Here is a 20,642-nt window from a genome sequence, read left to right as displayed (position 1 = left end):
GTACCTCGAATAACTTTTTCCACAGACAACTTAGCACATCGGCGTAGAATAACTTTTGCTAGCTAATGACCAGATCTATCCAAATATGTGCTACAATTGAAGATCCATTGGAAACTGACCGAGTTATAAGCATCCAAAGTGGCAAAATGAGGAATTTTTTTGGAAAAGTTGAGAAAATGTTAAGTCTTTGTACCTCGAATAACTTTTTCCACAGACAACTTAGCACATCGGCGTAGAATAACTTTTGGTAGCTAATGACCAGATCTATCCAAATATGTGCTACAATTGAAGATCCATTGGAAACTGACCGAGTTATAAGCATCCAAAGTGGCAAAATGAGGAATTTTTTTGGAAAAGTTGAGAAAATGTTAAGTCTTTGTACCTCGAATAACTTTTTCCACAGACAACTTAGCACATCGGCGTAGAATAACTTTTGGTAGCTAATGACCAGATCTATCCAAATATGTGCTACAATTGAAGATCCATTGGAAACTGACCGAGTTATAAGCATCCAAAGTGGAAAAATGAGGAATTTTTTTGGAAAAGTTGAGAAAATGTTAAGTCTTTGTACCTCGAATAACTTTTTCCACAGACAACTAAGCACATCGGCGTAGAATAACTTTTGGTAGCTAATGACCAGATCTATCCAAATATGTGCTACAATTGAAGATCCATTGGAAACTGACCGAGTTATAAGCATCCAAAGTGGCAAAATGAGGATTTTTTTGGAAAAGTTGAGAAAATGTTAAGTCTTTGTACCTCGAATAACTTTTTCCACAGACAACTTAGCACATCGGCGTAGAATAACTTTTGGTAGCTAATGACCAGATCTATCCAAATATGTGCTACAATTGAAGATCCTTTGGAAACTGACCGAGTTATAAGCACCTAAAGTGGCAAAATGAGGAATTTTTTTGGAAAAGTTGAGAAAATGTTAAGTCTTTGTACCTCGAATAACTTTTTCCACAGACAACTTAGCACATCGGCGTAGAATAACTTTTGGTAGCTAATGACCAGATCTATCCAAATATGTGCTGCAATTGAAGATCCATTGGAAACTGACCGAGTTATAAGCATCCAAAGTGGCAAAATGAGGAATTTTTTTGGAAAAGTTGAGAAAATGTTAAGTCTTTGTACCTCGAATAACTTTTTCCACAGACAACTTAGCACATCGGCGTAGAATAACTTTTGGTAGCTAATGACCAGATCTATCCAAATATGTGCTGCAATTGAAGATCCATTGGAAACTGACCGAGTTATAAGCATCCAAAGTGGCAAAATGAGGATTTTTTTGGAAAAGTTGAGAAAATGTTAAGTCTTTGTACCTCGAATAACTTTTTCCACAGACAACTTAGCACATCGGCGTAGAATAACTTTTGGTAGCTAATGACCAGATCTATCCAAATATGTGCTACAATTGAAGATCCATTGGAAACTGACCGAGTTATAAGCACCTAAAGTGGCAAAATGAGGAATTTTTTTGGAAAAGTTGAGAAAATGTTAAGTCTTTGTACCTCGAATAACTTTTTCCACAGACAACTTAGCACATCGGCGTAGAATAACTTTTGGTAGCTAATGACCAGATCTATCCAAATATGTGCTACAATTGAAGATCCATTGGAAACTGACCGAGTTATAAGCACCTAAAGTGGCAAAATGAGGAATTTTTTTGGAAAAGTTGAGAAAATGTTAAGTCTTTGTACCTCGAATAACTTTTTCCACAGACAACTTAGCACATCGGCGTAGAATAACTTTTGGTAGCTAATGACCAGATCTATCCAAATATGTGCTGCAATTGAAGATCCATTGGAAACTGACCGAGTTATAAGCATCCAAAGTGGCAAAATGAGGAATTTTTTTGGAAAAGTTGAGAAAATGTTAAGTCTTTGTACCTCGAATAACTTTTTCCACAGACAACTTAGCACATCGGCGTAGAATAACTTTTGGTAGCTAATGACCAGATCTATCCAAATATGCGCTACAATTGAAGATCCATTGGAAACTGACCGAGTTATAAGCACCTAAAGTGGAAAAATGAGGAATTTTTTTGGAAAAGTTGAGAAAATGTTAAGTCTTTGTACCTCGAATAACTTTTTCCACAGACAACTTAGCACATCGGCGTAGAATAACTTTTGGTAGTTAATAACCAGATCTATCCAAATATGTGCTACAATTGAAGATCCATTGGAAACTGACCGAGTTATAAGCATCCAAAGTGGCAAATGAGGAATTTTTTTGGAAAAGTTGAGAAAATGTTAAGTCTTTGTACCTCGAATAACTTTTTCCACAGACAACTTAGCACATCGGCGTAAAATAACTTTTGGTAGCTAATGACCAGATCTATCCAAATATGTGCTACAATTGAAGATCCATTGGAAACTGACCGAGTTATAAGCATCCAAAGTGGCAAATGAGGAATTTTTTTGGAAAAGTTGAGAAAATGTTAAGTCTTTGTACCTCGAATAACTTTTTCCACAGACAACTTAGCACATCGGCGTAGAATAACTTTTGGTAGCTAATGACCCTATCTATCCAAATATGTGCTGCAATTGAAGATCCATTGGAAACTGACCGAGTTATAAGCATCCAAAGTGGCAAAATGAGGAATTTTTTTGGAAAAGTTGAGAAAATGTTAAGTCTTTGTACCTCGAATAACTTTTTCCACAGACAACTTAGCACATCGGCGTAGAATAACTTTTGGTAGCTAATGACCAGATCTATCCAAATATGTGCTGCAATTGAAGATCCATTGGAAACTGACCGAGTTATAAGCATCCAAAGTGGCAAAATGAGGAATTTTTTTGGAAAAGTTGAGAAAATGTTAAGTCTTTGTACCTCGAATAACTTTTTCCACAGACAACTTAGCACATCGGCGTAGAATAACTTTTGGTAGCTAATGACCAGATCTATCCAAATATGTGCTACAATTGAAGATCCATTGGAAACTGACCGAGTTATAAGCATCCAAAGTGGCAAAATGAGGAATTTTTTTTGGAAAAGTTGAGAAAATGTTAAGTCTTTGTACCTCGAATAACTTTTTCCACAGACAACTTAGCACATCGACGTAGAATAACTTTTGGTAGCTAATGACCAGATCTATCCAAATATGTGCTACAATTGAAGATCCATTGGAAACTGACCGAGTTATAAGCATCCAAAGTGGCAAAATGAGGATTTTTTTGGAAAAGTTGAGAAAATGTTAAGTCTTTGTACCTCGAATAACTTTTTCCACAGACAACTTAGCACATCGGCGTAGAATAACTTTTGCTAGCTAATGACCAGATCTATCCAAATATGTGCTACAATTGAAGATCCATTGGAAACTGACCGAGTTATAAGCATCCAAAGTGGCAAAATGAGGAATTTTTTTGGAAAAGTTGAGAAAATGTTAAGTCTTTGTACCTCGAATAACTTTTTCCACAGACAACTTAGCACATCGGCGTAGAATAACTTTTGGTAGCTAATGACCAGATCTATCCAAATATGTGCTACAATTGAAGATCCATTGGAAACTGACCGAGTTATAAGCATCCAAAGTGGCAAAATGAGGAATTTTTTTGGAAAAGTTGAGAAAATGTTAAGTCTTTGTACCTCGAATAACTTTTTCCACAGACAACTTAGCACATCGGCGTAGAATAACTTTTGGTAGCTAATGACCAGATCTATCCAAATATGTGCTACAATTGAAGATCCATTGGAAACTGACCGAGTTATAAGCATCCAAAGTGGCAAAATGAGTAAATTTTTTGGAAAAGTTGAGAAAATGTTAAGTCTTTGTACCTCGAATAACTTTTTCCACAGACAACTTAGCACATCGGCGTAGAATAACTTTTGGTAGCTAATGACCAGATCTATCCAAATATGTGCTACAATTGAAGATCCATTGGAAACTGACCGAGTTATAAGCATCCAAAGTGGCAAAATGAGGATTTTTTTGGAAAAGTTGAGAAAATGATAAGTCTTTGTACCTCGAATAACTTTTTCCACAGACAACTTAGCACATCGGCGTAGAATAACTTTTGGTAGCTAATGACCAGATCTATCCAAATATGTGCTACAATTGAAGATCCATTGGAAACTGACCGAGTTATAAGCATCCAAAGTGGCAAAATGAGGAATTTTTTGGAAAAGTTGAGAAAATGTTAAGTCTTTGTACCTCGAATAACTTTTTCCACAGACAACTTAGCACATCGGCGTAGAATAACTTTTGGTAGCTAATGACCAGATCTATCCAAATATGTGCTACAATTGAAGATCCATTGGAAACTGACCGAGTTATAAGGATCCAAAGTGGCAAAATGAGGAATTTTTTTAGAAAAATTGAGAAAATGTTAAGTCTTTGTACCTCAAATAACTTTTTCCACAGACAACTTAGCACATCGACGTAGAATAACTTCTGGTAGCTAATGACCAGATCTATCCAAATATGTGCTACAATTGAAGATCCATTGGAAACTGACCGAGTTATAAGCATCCAAAGTGGCAAAATGAGGAATTTTTTGGAAAAGTTGAGAAAATGTTAAGTCTTTGTACCTCGAATAACTTTTTCCACAGACAACTTAGCACATCGGCGTAGAATAACTTTTGGTAGCTAATGACCAGATCTATCCAAATATGTGCTACAATTGAAGATCCATTGGAAACTGACCGAGTTATAAGCATCCAAAGTGGCAAAATGAGGAATTTTTCTAAAAAAATTGAGAAAATGTTAAGTCTTTGTACCTCAAATAACTTTTTCCACAGACAACTTAGCACATCGGCGTAGAATAACTTTTGGTAGCTAATGACCAGATCTATCCAAATATGTGCTACAATTGAAGATCCATTGGAAACTGTCCGAGTTATAAGCATCCAAAGTGGCAAAATGAGGAATTTTTTTGGAAAAGTTGAGAAAATGTTAAGTCTTTGTACCTCAAATAACTTTTTCCACAGACAACTTAGCACATCGGCGTAGAATAACTTTTGGTAGCTAATGACCAGATCTATCCAAATATGTGCTACAATTGAAGATCCATTGGAAACTGACCGAGTTATAAGCATCCAAAGTGGCAAAATGAGGAATTTTTTGGAAAAGTTGAGAAAATGTTAAGTCTTTGTACCTCGAATAACTTTTTCCACAGACAACTTAGCACATCGGCGTAGAATAACTTTTGGTAGCTAATGACCAGATCTATCCAAATATGTGCTACAATTGAAGATCCATTGGAAACTGACCGAGTTATAAGCACCTAAAGTGGCAAAATGAGGAATTTTTTTGGAAAAGTTGAGAAAATGTTAAGTCTTTGTACCTCGAATAACTTTTTCCACAGACAACTTAGCACATCGGCGTAGAATAACTTTTGGTAGCTAATGACCAGATCTATCCAAATATGTGCTACAATTGAAGATCCATTGGAAACTGACCGAGTTATAAGCATCCAAAGTGGAAAAATGAGGAATTTTTTTGGAAAAGTTGAGAAAATGTTAAGTCTTTGTACCTCGAATAACTTTTTCCACAGACAACTTAGCACATCGGCGTAGAATAACTTTTGGTAGTTAATAACCAGATCTATCCAAATATGTGCTACAATTGAAGATCCATTGGAAACTGACCGAGTTATAAGCATCCAAAGTGGCAAAATGAGGATTTTTTTGGAAAAGTTGAGAAAATGTTAAGTCTTTGTACCTCGAATAACTTTTTCCACAGACAACTTAGCACATCGGCGTAGAATAACTTTTGGTAGCTAATGACCAGATCTATCCAAATATGTGCTACAATTGAAGATCCATTGGAAACTGACCGAGTTATAAGCACCTAAAGTGGCAAAATGAGGAATTTTTTTGGAAAAGTTGAGAAAATGTTAAGTCTTTGTACCTCGAATAACTTTTTCCACAGACAACTTAGCACATCGGCGTAGAATAACTTTTGGTAGCTAATGACCAGATCTATCCAAATATGTGCTGCAATTGAAGATCCATTGGAAACTGACCGAGTTATAAGCATCCAAAGTGGCAAAATGAGGAATTTTTTTGGAAAAGTTGAGAAAATGTTAAGTCTTTGTACCTCGAATAACTTTTTCCACAGACAACTTAGCACATCGGCGTAGAATAACTTTTGGTAGCTAATGACCAGATCTATCCAAATATGTGCTGCAATTGAAGATCCATTGGAAACTGACCGAGTTATAAGCATCCAAAGTGGCAAAATGAGGAATTTTTTTGGAAAAGTTGAGAAAATGTTAAGTCTTTGTACCTCGAATAACTTTTTCCACAGACAACTTAGCACATCGGCGTAGAATAACTTTTGGTAGCTAATGACCAGATCTATCCAAATATGTGCTACAATTGAAGATCCATTGGAAACTGACCGAGTTATAAGCATCCAAAGTGGCAAAATGAGGAATTTTTTTAGAAAAATTGAGAAAATGTTAAGTCTTTGTACCTCAAATAACTTTTTCCACAGACAACTTAGCACATCGGCGTAGAATAACTTTTGGTAGCTAATGACCAGATCTATCCAAATATGTGCTACAATTGAAGATCCATTGGAAACTGACCGAGTTATAAGCATCCAAAGTGGAAAAATGAGGAATTTTTTTGGAAAAGTTGAGAAAATGTTAAGTCTTTGTACCTCGAATAACTTTTTCCACAGACAACTTAGCACATCGGCGTAGAATAACTTTTGGTAGCTAATGACCAGATCTATCCAAATATGTGCTACAATTGAAGATCCATTGGAAACTGACCGAGTTATAAGCATCCAAAGTGGCAAAATGAGGATTTTTTTGGAAAAGTTGAGAAAATGTTAAGTCTTTGTACCTCGAATAACTTTTTCCACAGACAACTTAGCACATCGGCGTAGAATAACTTTTGCTAGCTAATGACCAGATCTATCCAAATATGTGCTACAATTGAAGATCCATTGGAAACTGACCGAGTTATAAGCACCTAAAGTGGCAAAATGAGGAATTTTTTTGGAAAAGTTGAGAAAATGTTAAGTCTTTGTACCTCGAATAACTTTTTCCACAGACAACTTAGCACATCGGCGTAGAATAACTTTTGGTAGCTAATGACCAGATCTATCCAAATATGTGCTACAATTGAAGATCCATTGGAAACTGACCGAGTTATAAGCATCCAAAGTGGAAAAATGAGGAATTTTTTTGGAAAAGTGGAGAAAATGTTAAGTCTTTGTACCTCGAATAACTTTTTCCACAGACAACTTAGCACATCGGCGTAGAATAACTTTTGGTAGCTAATGACCAGATCTATCCAAATATGTGCTACAATTGAAGATCCTTTGGAAACTGACCGAGTTATAAGCACCTAAAGTGGCAAAATGAGGAATTTTTTTGGAAAAGTTGAGAAAATGTTAAGTCTTTGTACCTCGAATAACTTTTTCCACAGACAACTTAGCACATCGGCGTAGAATAACTTTTGGTAGCTAATGACCAGATCTATCCAAATATGTGCTGCAATTGAAGATCCATTGGAAACTGACCGAGTTATAAGCATCCAAAGTGGCAAAATGAGGAATTTTTTTGGAAAAGTTGAGAAAATGTTAAGTCTTTGTACCTCGAATAACTTTTTCCACAGACAACTTAGCACATCGGCGTAGAATAACTTTTGGTAGCTAATGACCAGATCTATCCAAATATGTGCTACAATTGAAGATCCATTGGAAACTGACAGAGTTATAAGCACCTAAAGTGGCAAAATGAGGAATTTTTTTGGAAAAGTTGAGAAAATGTTAAGTCTTTGTACCTCGAATAACTTTTTCCACAGACAACTTAGCACATCGACGTAGAATAACTTTTGGTAGCTAATGACCAGATCTATCCAAATATGTGCTACAATTGAAGATCCATTGGAAACTGACCGAGTTATAAGCATCCAAAGTGGCAAAATGAGGATTTTTTTGGAAAAGTTGAGAAAATGTTAAGTCTTTGTACCTCGAATAACTTTTTCCACAGACAACTTAGCACATCGGCGTAGAATAACTTTTGCTAGCTAATGACCAGATCTATCCAAATATGTGCTACAATTGAAGATCCATTGGAAACTGACCGAGTTATAAGCATCCAAAGTGGCAAAATGAGGAATTTTTTTGGAAAAGTTGAGAAAATGTTAAGTCTTTGTACCTCGAATAACTTTTTCCACAGACAACTTAGCACATCGGCGTAGAATAACTTTTGGTAGCTAATGACCAGATCTATCCAAATATGTGCTACAATTGAAGATCCATTGGAAACTGACCGAGTTATAAGCATCCAAAGTGGAAAAATGAGGAATTTTTTTGGAAAAGTTGAGAAAATGTTAAGTCTTTGTACCTCGAATAACTTTTTCCACAGACAACTTAGCACATCGGCGTAGAATAACTTTTGGTAGCTAATGACCAGATCTATCCAAATATGTGCTACAATTGAAGATCCATTGGAAACTGACCGAGTTATAAGCATCCAAAGTGGCAAAATGAGGATTTTTTTGGAAAAGTTGAGAAAATGTTAAGTCTTTGTACCTCGAATAACTTTTTCCACAGACAACTTAGCACATCGGCGTAGAATAACTTTTGGTAGCTAATGACCAGATCTATCCAAATATGTGCTACAATTGAAGATCCTTCGGAAACTGACCGAGTTATAAGCACCTAAAGTGGCAAAATGAGGAATTTTTTTGGAAAAGTTGAGAAAATGTTAAGTCTTTGTACCTCGAATAACTTTTTCCACAGACAACTTAGCACATCGGCGTAGAATAACTTTTGGTAGCTAATGACCAGATCTATCCAAATATGTGCTGCAATTGAAGATCCATTGGAAACTGACCGAGTTATAAGCATCCAAAGTGGCAAAATGAGGAATTTTTTTGGAAAAGTTGAGAAAATGTTAAGTCTTTGTACCTCGAATAACTTTTTCCACAGACAACTTAGCACATCGGCGTAGAATAACTTTTGGTAGCTAATGACCAGATCTATCCAAATATGTGCTGCAATTGAAGATCCATTGGAAACTGACCGAGTTATAAGCATCCAAAGTGGCAAAATGAGGATTTTTTTGGAAAAGTTGAGAAAATGTTAAGTCTTTGTACCTCGAATAACTTTTTCCACAGACAACTTAGCACATCGGCGTAGAATAACTTTTGGTATCTAATGACCAGATCTATCCAAATATGTGCTACAATTGAAGATCCATTGGAAACTGACCGAGTCATAAGCACCTAAAGTGGCAAAATGAGGAATTTTTTTGGAAAAGTTGAGAAAATGTTAAGTCTTTGTACCTCGAATAACTTTTTCTCAGACAACTTAGCACATCGGCGTAGAATAACTTTTGGTAGCTAATGACCAGATCTATCCAAATATGTGCTACAATTGAAGATCCATTGGAAACTGACCGAGTTATAAGCACCTAAAGTGGCAAAATGAGGAATTTTTTTGGAAAAGTTGAGAAAATGTTAAGTCTTTGTACCTCGAATAACTTTTTCCACAGACAACTTAGCACATCGGCGTAGAATAACTTTTGGTAGCTAATGACCAGATCTATCCAAATATGTGCTGCAATTGAAGATCCATTGGAAACTGACCGAGTTATAAGCATCCAAAGTGGCAAAATGAGGAATTTTTTTGGAAAAGTTGAGAAAATGTTAAGTCTTTGTACCTCGAATAACTTTTTCCACAGACAACTTAGCACATCGGCGTAGAATAACTTTTGGTAGCTAATGACCAGATCTATCCAAATATGTGCTACAATTGAAGATCCATTGGAAACTGACCGAGTTATAAGCATCCAAAGTGGCAAAATGAGGAATTTTTTTAGAAAAATTGAGAAAATGTTAAGTCTTTGTACCTCAAATAACTTTTTCCACAGACAACTTAGCACATCGGCGTAGAATAACTTTTGGTAGCTAATGACCAGATCTATCCAAATATGTGCTACAATTGAAGATCCATTGGAAACTGACCGAGTTATAAGCATCCAAAGTGGAAAAATGAGGAATTTTTTTGGAAAAGTTGAGAAAATGTTAAGTCTTTGTACCTCGAATAACTTTTTCCACAGACAACTTAGCACATCGGCGTAGAATAACTTTTGGTAGCTAATGACCAGATCTATCCAAATATGTGCTACAATTGAAGATCCATTGGAAACTGACCGAGTCATAAGCACCTAAAGTGGCAAAATGAGGAATTTTTTTGGAAAAGTTGAGAAAATGTTAAGTCTTTGTACCTCGAATAACTTTTTCACAGACAACTTAGCACATCGGCGTAGAATAACTTTTGGTAGCTAATGACCAGATCTATCCAAATATGTGCTACAATTGAAGATCCATTGGAAACTGACCGAGTTATAAGCACCTAAAGTGGCAAAATGAGGAATTTTTTTGGAAAAGTTGAGAAAATGTTAAGTCTTTGTACCTCGAATAACTTTTTCCACAGACAACTTAGCACATCGGCGTAGAATAACTTTTGGTAGCTAATGACCAGATCTATCCAAATATGTGCTGCAATTGAAGATCCATTGGAAACTGACCGAGTTATAAGCATCCAAAGTGGCAAAATGAGGAATTTTTTTGGAAAAGTTGAGAAAATGTTAAGTCTTTGTACCTCGAATAACTTTTTCCACAGACAACTTAGCACATCGGCGTAGAATAACTTTTGGTAGCTAATGACCAGATCTATCCAAATATGTGCTACAATTGAAGATCCATTGGAAACTGACCGAGTTATAAGCATCCAAAGTGGCAAAATGAGGAATTTTTTTAGAAAAATTGAGAAAATGTTAAGTCTTTGTACCTCAAATAACTTTTTCCACAGACAACTTAGCACATCGGCGTAGAATAACTTTTGGTAGCTAATGACCAGATCTATCCAAATATGTGCTACAATTGAAGATCCATTGGAAACTGACCGAGTTATAAGCATCCAAAGTGGAAAAATGAGGAATTTTTTTGGAAAAGTTGAGAAAATGTTAAGTCTTTGTACCTCGAATAACTTTTTCCACAGACAACTTAGCACATCGGCGTAGAATAACTTTTGGTAGCTAATGACCAGATCTATCCAAATATGTGCTACAATTGAAGATCCATTGGAAACTGACCGAGTTATAAGCATCCAAAGTGGCAAAATGAGGATTTTTTTGGAAAAGTTGAGAAAATGTTAAGTCTTTGTACCTCGAATAACTTTTTCCACAGACAACTTAGCACATCGGCGTAGAATAACTTTTGCTAGCTAATGACCAGATCTATCCAAATATGTGCTACAATTGAAGATCCATTGGAAACTGACCGAGTTATAAGCACCTAAAGTGGCAAAATGAGGAATTTTTTTGGAAAAGTTGAGAAAATGTTAAGTCTTTGTACCTCGAATAACTTTTTCCACAGACAACTTAGCACATCGGCGTAGAATAACTTTTGGTAGCTAATGACCAGATCTATCCAAATATGTGCTACAATTGAAGATCCATTGGAAACTGACCGAGTTATAAGCATCCAAAGTGGAAAAATGAGGAATTTTTTTGGAAAAGTGGAGAAAATGTTAAGTCTTTGTACCTCGAATAACTTTTTCCACAGACAACTTAGCACATCGGCGTAGAATAACTTTTGGTAGCTAATGACCAGATCTATCCAAATATGTGCTGCAATTGAAGATCCATTGGAAACTGACCGAGTTATAAGCATCCAAAGTGGCAAAATGAGGATTTTTTTGGAAAAGTTGAGAAAATGTTAAGTCTTTGTACCTCGAATAACTTTTTCCACAGACAACTTAGCACATCGGCGTAGAATAACTTTTGGTAGCTAATGACCAGATCTATCCAAATATGTGCTACAATTGAAGATCCATTGGAAACTGACCGAGTCATAAGCACCTAAAGTGGCAAAATGAGGAATTTTTTTGGAAAAGTTGAGAAAATGTTAAGTCTTTGTACCTCGAATAACTTTTTCACAGACAACTTAGCACATCGGCGTAGAATAACTTTTGGTAGCTAATGACCAGATCTATCCAAATATGTGCTACAATTGAAGATCCATTGGAAACTGACCGAGTTATAAGCACCTAAAGTGGCAAAATGAGGAATTTTTTTGGAAAAGTTGAGAAAATGTTAAGTCTTTGTACCTCGAATAACTTTTTCCACAGACAACTTAGCACATCGGCGTAGAATAACTTTTGGTAGCTAATGACCAGATCTATCCAAATATGTGCTGCAATTGAAGATCCATTGGAAACTGACCGAGTTATAAGCATCCAAAGTGGCAAAATGAGGAATTTTTTTGGAAAAGTTGAGAAAATGTTAAGTCTTTGTACCTCGAATAACTTTTTCCACAGACAACTTAGCACATCGGCGTAGAATAACTTTTGGTAGCTAATGACCAGATCTATCCAAATATGTGCTACAATTGAAGATCCATTGGAAACTGACCGAGTTATAAGCATCCAAAGTGGCAAAATGAGGAATTTTTTTAGAAAAATTGAGAAAATGTTAAGTCTTTGTACCTCAAATAACTTTTTCCACAGACAACTTAGCACATCGGCGTAGAATAACTTTTGGTAGCTAATGACCAGATCTATCCAAATATGTGCTACAATTGAAGATCCATTGGAAACTGACCGAGTCATAAGCACCTAAAGTGGCAAAATGAGGAATTTTTTTGGAAAAGTTGAGAAAATGTTAAGTCTTTGTACCTCGAATAACTTTTTCACAGACAACTTAGCACATCGGCGTAGAATAACTTTTGGTAGCTAATGACCAGATCTATCCAAATATGTGCTACAATTGAAGATCCATTGGAAACTGACCGAGTTATAAGCACCTAAAGTGGCAAAATGAGGAATTTTTTTGGAAAAGTTGAGAAAATGTTAAGTCTTTGTACCTCGAATAACTTTTTCCACAGACAACTTAGCACATCGGCGTAGAATAACTTTTGGTAGCTAATGACCAGATCTATCCAAATATGTGCTGCAATTGAAGATCCATTGGAAACTGACCGAGTTATAAGCATCCAAAGTGGCAAAATGAGGAATTTTTTTGGAAAAGTTGAGAAAATGTTAAGTCTTTGTACCTCGAATAACTTTTTCCACAGACAACTTAGCACATCGGCGTAGAATAACTTTTGGTAGCTAATGACCAGATCTATCCAAATATGTGCTACAATTGAAGATCCATTGGAAACTGACCGAGTTATAAGCATCCAAAGTGGCAAAATGAGGAATTTTTTTAGAAAAATTGAGAAAATGTTAAGTCTTTGTACCTCAAATAACTTTTTCCACAGACAACTTAGCACATCGGCGTAGAATAACTTTTGGTAGCTAATGACCAGATCTATCCAAATATGTGCTACAATTGAAGATCCATTGGAAACTGACCGAGTTATAAGCATCCAAAGTGGAAAAATGAGGAATTTTTTTGGAAAAGTTGAGAAAATGTTAAGTCTTTGTACCTCGAATAACTTTTTCCACAGACAACTTAGCACATCGGCGTAGAATAACTTTTGGTAGCTAATGACCAGATCTATCCAAATATGTGCTACAATTGAAGATCCATTGGAAACTGACCGAGTTATAAGCATCCAAAGTGGCAAAATGAGGATTTTTTTGGAAAAGTTGAGAAAATGTTAAGTCTTTGTACCTCGAATAACTTTTTCCACAGACAACTTAGCACATCGGCGTAGAATAACTTTTGCTAGCTAATGACCAGATCTATCCAAATATGTGCTACAATTGAAGATCCATTGGAAACTGACCGAGTTATAAGCACCTAAAGTGGCAAAATGAGGAATTTTTTTGGAAAAGTTGAGAAAATGTTAAGTCTTTGTACCTCGAATAACTTTTTCCACAGACAACTTAGCACATCGGCGTAGAATAACTTTTGGTAGCTAATGACCAGATCTATCCAAATATGTGCTACAATTGAAGATCCATTGGAAACTGACCGAGTTATAAGCATCCAAAGTGGAAAAATGAGGAATTTTTTTGGAAAAGTGGAGAAAATGTTAAGTCTTTGTACCTCGAATAACTTTTTCCACAGACAACTTAGCACATCGGCGTAGAATAACTTTTGGTAGCTAATGACCAGATCTATCCAAATATGTGCTGCAATTGAAGATCCATTGGAAACTGACCGAGTTATAAGCATCCAAAGTGGCAAAATGAGGATTTTTTTGGAAAAGTTGAGAAAATGTTAAGTCTTTGTACCTCGAATAACTTTTTCCACAGACAACTTAGCACATCGGCGTAGAATAACTTTTGGTAGCTAATGACCAGATCTATCCAAATATGTGCTACAATTGAAGATCCATTGGAAACTGACCGAGTCATAAGCACCTAAAGTGGCAAAATGAGGAATTTTTTTGGAAAAGTTGAGAAAATGTTAAGTCTTTGTACCTCGAATAACTTTTTCACAGACAACTTAGCACATCGGCGTAGAATAACTTTTGGTAGCTAATGACCAGATCTATCCAAATATGTGCTACAATTGAAGATCCATTGGAAACTGACCGAGTTATAAGCACCTAAAGTGGCAAAATGAGGAATTTTTTTGGAAAAGTTGAGAAAATGTTAAGTCTTTGTACCTCGAATAACTTTTTCCACAGACAACTTAGCACATCGGCGTAGAATAACTTTTGGTAGCTAATGACCAGATCTATCCAAATATGTGCTACAATTGAAGATCCATTGGAAACTGACCGAGTTATAAGCATCCAAAGTGGCAAAATGAGGAATTTTTTTGGAAAAGTTGAGAAAATGTTAAGTCTTTGTACCTCGAATAACTTTTTCCACAGACAACTTAGCACATCGGCGTAGAATAACTTTTGGTAGCTAATGACCAGATCTATCCAAATATGTGCTACAATTGAAGATCCATTGGAAACTGACCGAGTTATAAGCATCCAAAGTGGCAAAATGAGGAATTTTTTTAGAAAAATTGAGAAAATGTTAAGTCTTTGTACCTCAAATAACTTTTTCCACAGACAACTTAGCACATCGGCGTAGAATAACTTTTGGTAGCTAATGACCAGATCTATCCAAATATGTGCTACAATTGAAGATCCATTGGAAACTGACCGAGTTATAAGCATCCAAAGTGGAAAAATGAGGAATTTTTTTGGAAAAGTTGAGAAAATGTTAAGTCTTTGTACCTCGAATAACTTTTTCCACAGACAACTTAGCACATCGGCGTAGAATAACTTTTGGTAGCTAATGACCAGATCTATCCAAATATGTGCTACAATTGAAGATCCATTGGAAACTGACCGAGTCATAAGCACCTAAAGTGGCAAAATGAGGAATTTTTTTGGAAAAGTTGAGAAAATGTTAAGTCTTTGTACCTCGAATAACTTTTTCACAGACAACTTAGCACATCGGCGTAGAATAACTTTTGGTAGCTAATGACCAGATCTATCCAAATATGTGCTACAATTGAAGATCCATTGGAAACTGACCGAGTTATAAGCACCTAAAGTGGCAAAATGAGGAATTTTTTTGGAAAAGTTGAGAAAATGTTAAGTCTTTGTACCTCGAATAACTTTTTCCACAGACAACTTAGCACATCGGCGTAGAATAACTTTTGGTAGCTAATGACCAGATCTATCCAAATATGTGCTGCAATTGAAGATCCATTGGAAACTGACCGAGTTATAAGCATCCAAAGTGGCAAAATGAGGAATTTTTTTGGAAAAGTTGAGAAAATGTTAAGTCTTTGTACCTCGAATAACTTTTTCCACAGACAACTTAGCACATCGGCGTAGAATAACTTTTGGTAGCTAATGACCAGATCTATCCAAATATGTGCTACAATTGAAGATCCATTGGAAACTGACCGAGTTATAAGCATCCAAAGTGGCAAAATGAGGAATTTTTTTAGAAAAATTGAGAAAATGTTAAGTCTTTGTACCTCAAATAACTTTTTCCACAGACAACTTAGCACATCGGCGTAGAATAACTTTTGGTAGCTAATGACCAGATCTATCCAAATATGTGCTACAATTGAAGATCCATTGGAAACTGACCGAGTTATAAGCATCCAAAGTGGAAAAATGAGGAATTTTTTTGGAAAAGTTGAGAAAATGTTAAGTCTTTGTACCTCGAATAACTTTTTCCACAGACAACTTAGCACATCGGCGTAGAATAACTTTTGGTAGCTAATGACCAGATCTATCCAAATATGTGCTACAATTGAAGATCCATTGGAAACTGACCGAGTTATAAGCATCCAAAGTGGCAAAATGAGGATTTTTTTGGAAAAGTTGAGAAAATGTTAAGTCTTTGTACCTCGAATAACTTTTTCCACAGACAACTTAGCACATCGGCGTAGAATAACTTTTGCTAGCTAATGACCAGATCTATCCAAATATGTGCTACAATTGAAGATCCATTGGAAACTGACCGAGTTATAAGCACCTAAAGTGGCAAAATGAGGAATTTTTTTGGAAAAGTTGAGAAAATGTTAAGTCTTTGTACCTCGAATAACTTTTTCCACAGACAACTTAGCACATCGGCGTAGAATAACTTTTGGTAGCTAATGACCAGATCTATCCAAATATGTGCTACAATTGAAGATCCATTGGAAACTGACCGAGTTATAAGCATCCAAAGTGGAAAAATGAGGAATTTTTTTGGAAAAGTGGAGAAAATGTTAAGTCTTTGTACCTCGAATAACTTTTTCCACAGACAACTTAGCACATCGGCGTAGAATAACTTTTGGTAGCTAATGACCAGATCTATCCAAATATGTGCTACAATTGAAGATCCTTTGGAAACTGACCGAGTTATAAGCACCTAAAGTGGCAAAATGAGGAATTTTTTTGGAAAAGTTGAGAAAATGTTAAGTCTTTGTACCTCGAATAACTTTTTCCACAGACAACTTAGCACATCGGCGTAGAATAACTTTTGGTAGCTAATGACCAGATCTATCCAAATATGTGCTGCAATTGAAGATCCATTGGAAACTGACCGAGTTATAAGCATCCAAAGTGGCAAAATGAGGAATTTTTTTGGAAAAGTTGAGAAAATGTTAAGTCTTTGTACCTCGAATAACTTTTTCCACAGACAACTTAGCACATCGGCGTAGAATAACTTTTGGTAGCTAATGACCAGATCTATCCAAATATGTGCTACAATTGAAGATCCATTGGAAACTGACAGAGTTATAAGCACCTAAAGTGGCAAAATGAGGAATTTTTTTGGAAAAGTTGAGAAAATGTTAAGTCTTTGTACCTCGAATAACTTTTTCCACAGACAACTTAGCACATCGACGTAGAATAACTTTTGGTAGCTAATGACCAGATCTATCCAAATATGTGCTACAATTGAAGATCCATTGGAAACTGACCGAGTTATAAGCATCCAAAGTGGCAAAATGAGGATTTTTTTGGAAAAGTTGAGAAAATGTTAAGTCTTTGTACCTCGAATAACTTTTTCCACAGACAACTTAGCACATCGGCGTAGAATAACTTTTGCTAGCTAATGACCAGATCTATCCAAATATGTGCTACAATTGAAGATCCATTGGAAACTGACCGAGTTATAAGCATCCAAAGTGGCAAAATGAGGAATTTTTTTGGAAAAGTTGAGAAAATGTTAAGTCTTTGTACCTCGAATAACTTTTTCCACAGACAACTTAGCACATCGGCGTAGAATAACTTTTGGTAGCTAATGACCAGATCTATCCAAATATGTGCTACAATTGAAGATCCATTGGAAACTGACCGAGTTATAAGCATCCAAAGTTGAAAAATGAGGAATTTTTTTGGAAAAGTTGAGAAAATGTTAAGTCTTTGTACCTCGAATAACTTTTTCCACAGACAACTTAGCACATCGGCGTAGAATAACTTTTGGTAGCTAATGACCAGATCTATCCAAATATGTGCTACAATTGAAGATCCATTGGAAACTGACCGAGTTATAAGCATCCAAAGTGGCAAAATGAGGATTTTTTTGGAAAAGTTGAGAAAATGTTAAGTCTTTGTACCTCGAATAACTTTTTCCACAGACAACTTAGCACATCGGCGTAGAATAACTTTTGGTAGCTAATGACCAGATCTATCCAAATATGTGCTACAATTGAAGATCCTTCGGAAACTGACCGAGTTATAAGCACCTAAAGTGGCAAAATGAGGAATTTTTTTGGAAAAGTTGAGAAAATGTTAAGTCTTTGTACCTCGAATAACTTTTTCCACAGACAACTTAGCACATCGGCGTAGAATAACTTTTGGTAGCTAATGACCAGATCTATCCAAATATGTGCTGCAATTGAAGATCCATTGGAAACTGACCGAGTTATAAGCATCCAAAGTGGCAAAATGAGGAATTTTTTTGGAAAAGTTGAGAAAATGTTAAGTCTTTGTACCTCGAATAACTTTTTCCACAGACAACTTAGCACATCGGCGTAGAATAACTTTTGGTAGCTAATGACCAGATCTATCCAAATATGTGCTGCAATTGAAGATCCATTGGAAACTGACCGAGTTATAAGCATCCAAAGTGGCAAAATGAGGATTTTTTTGGAAAAGTTGAGAAAATGTTAAGTCTTTGTACCTCGAATAACTTTTTCCACAGACAACTTAGCACATCGGCGTAGAATAACTTTTGGTAGCTAATGACCAGATCTATCCAAATATGTGCTACAATTGAAGATCCATTGGAAACTGACCGAGTCATAAGCACCTAAAGTGGCAAAATGAGGAATTTTTTTGGAAAAGTTGAGAAAATGTTAAGTCTTTGTACCTCGAATAACTTTTTCACAGACAACTTAGCACATCGGCGTAGAATAACTTTTGGTAGCTAATGACCAGATCTATCCAAATATGTGCTACAATTGAAGATCCATTGGAAACTGACCGAGTTATAAGCACCTAAAGTGGCAAAATGAGGAATTTTTTTGGAAAAGTTGAGAAAATGTTAAGTCTTTGTACCTCGAATAACTTTTTCCACAGACAACTTAGCACATCGGCGTAGAATAACTTTTGGTAGCTAATGACCAGATCTATCCAAATATGTGCTGCAATTGAAGATCCATTGGAAACTGACCGAGTTATAAGCATCCAAAGTGGCAAAATGAGGAATTTTTTTGGAAAAGTTGAGAAAATGTTAAGTCTTTGTACCTCGAATAACTTTTTCCACAGACAACTTAGCACATCGGCGTAGAATAACTTTTGGTAGCTAATGACCAGATCTATCCAAATATGCGCTACAATTGAAGATCCATTGGAAACTGACCGAGTTATAAGCACCTAAAGTGGAAAAATGAGGAATTTTTTTGGAAAAGTTGAGAAAATGTTAAGTCTTTGTACCTCGAATAACTTTTTCCACAGACAACTTAGCACATCGGCGTAGAATAACTTTTGGTAGTTAATAACCAGATCTATCCAAATATGTGCTACAATTGAAGATCCATTGGAAACTGACCGAGTTATAAGCATCCAAAGTGGCAAATGAGGAATTTTTTTGGAAAAGTTGAGAAAATGTTAAGTCTTTGTACCTCGAATAACTTTTTCCACAGACAACTTAGCACATCGGCGTAAAATAACTTTTGGTAGCTAATGACCAGATCTATCCAAATATGTGCTACAATTGAAGATCCATTGGAAACTGACCGAGTTATAAGCATCCAAAGTGGCAAATGAGGAATTTTTTTGGAAAAGTTGAGAAAATGTTAAGTCTTTGTACCTCGAATAACTTTTTCCACAGACAACTTAGCACATCGGCGTAGAATAACTTTTGGTAGCTAATGACCCTATCTATCCAAATATGTGCTGCAATTGAAGATCCATTGGAAACTGACCGAGTTATAAGCATCCAAAGTGGCAAAATGAGGAATTTTTTTGGAAAAGTTGAGAAAATGTTAAGTCTTTGTACCTCGAATAACTTTTTCCACAGACAACTTAGCACATCGGCGTAGAATAACTTTTGGTAGCTAATGACCAGATCTATCCAAATATGTGCTGCAATTGAAGATCCATTGGAAACTGACCGAGTTATAAGCATCCAAAGTGGCAAAATGAGGAATTTTTTTGGAAAAGTTGAGAAAATGTTAAGTCTTTGTACCTCGAATAACTTTTTCCACAGACAACTTAGCACATCGGCGTAGAATAACTTTTGGTAGCTAATGACCAGATCTATCCAAATATGTGCTACAATTGAAGATCCATTGGAAACTGACCGAGTTATAAGCACCTAAAGTGGCAAAATGAGGAATTTTTTTGGAAAAGTTGAGAAAATGTTAAGTCTTTGTACCTCGAATAACTTTTTCCACAGACAACTTAGCACATCGACGTAGAATAACTTTTGGTAGCTAATGACCAGATCTATCCAAATATGTGCTACAATTGAAGATTCATTGGAAACTGACCGAGTTATAAGCATCCAAAGTGGCAAAATGAGGATTTTTTTGGAAAAGTTGAGAAAATGTTAAGTCTTTGTACCTCGAATAACTTTTTCCACAGACAACTTAGCACATCGGCGTAGAATAACTTTTGGTAGCTAATGACCAGATCTATCCAAATATGTGCTACAATTGAAGATCCATTGGAAACTGACCGAGTTATAAGCATCCAAAGTGGCAAAATGAGGAATTTTTTAGGAAAAATTGAGAAAATTTTAGGTCTTTGTACCTCGAATAACTTTTTCCACAGACAACTTAGCACATCGGCGTAGAATAACTTTTGGTAGCTGATGAGCA

General features: G+C 35.9%; 1 protein-coding gene across 8 annotated transcripts in view; it reads right to left on the bottom strand.

Annotated features, from left to right (window-relative positions):
• The window catches only part of LOC125773493 (uncharacterized), a 47,796-nt gene extending 33,258 nt beyond the window's left edge, over nt 1-14,538 (bottom strand). For 2 of the 8 annotated variants that reach the window (XM_049444373.1, XM_049444377.1), the window contains exon 1: nt 12,650-12,840. Coding sequence is in view for 1 of the 8 variants with exons in the window: in XM_049444369.1 (XP_049300326.1) it covers nt 2,270-2,398 (129 nt within the window). In the remaining 7 variants the exon portion in view is untranslated. Of the gene's footprint in view, nt 1-2,269; nt 2,520-10,196; nt 10,388-11,894; nt 12,086-12,649; nt 12,841-14,347 lie in introns of those variants that run through there. The other 6 variants (XM_049444372.1, XM_049444376.1, XM_049444371.1 and 3 more) reach the window with 4 other exon arrangements.
• Nucleotides 14,539-20,642: the final 6,104 nt, after the last annotated feature.

The sequence above is a fragment of the Anopheles funestus genome, assembly GCF_943734845.2.
Source record: "Anopheles funestus chromosome X unlocalized genomic scaffold, idAnoFuneDA-416_04 X_unloc_36, whole genome shotgun sequence".
In the NCBI taxonomy this organism is placed as follows: domain Eukaryota; kingdom Metazoa; phylum Arthropoda; class Insecta; order Diptera; family Culicidae; genus Anopheles; species Anopheles funestus.
Note: the sequence above shows the minus strand (reverse complement) of the source record. Positions and strands in the feature narration are given on the sequence as shown.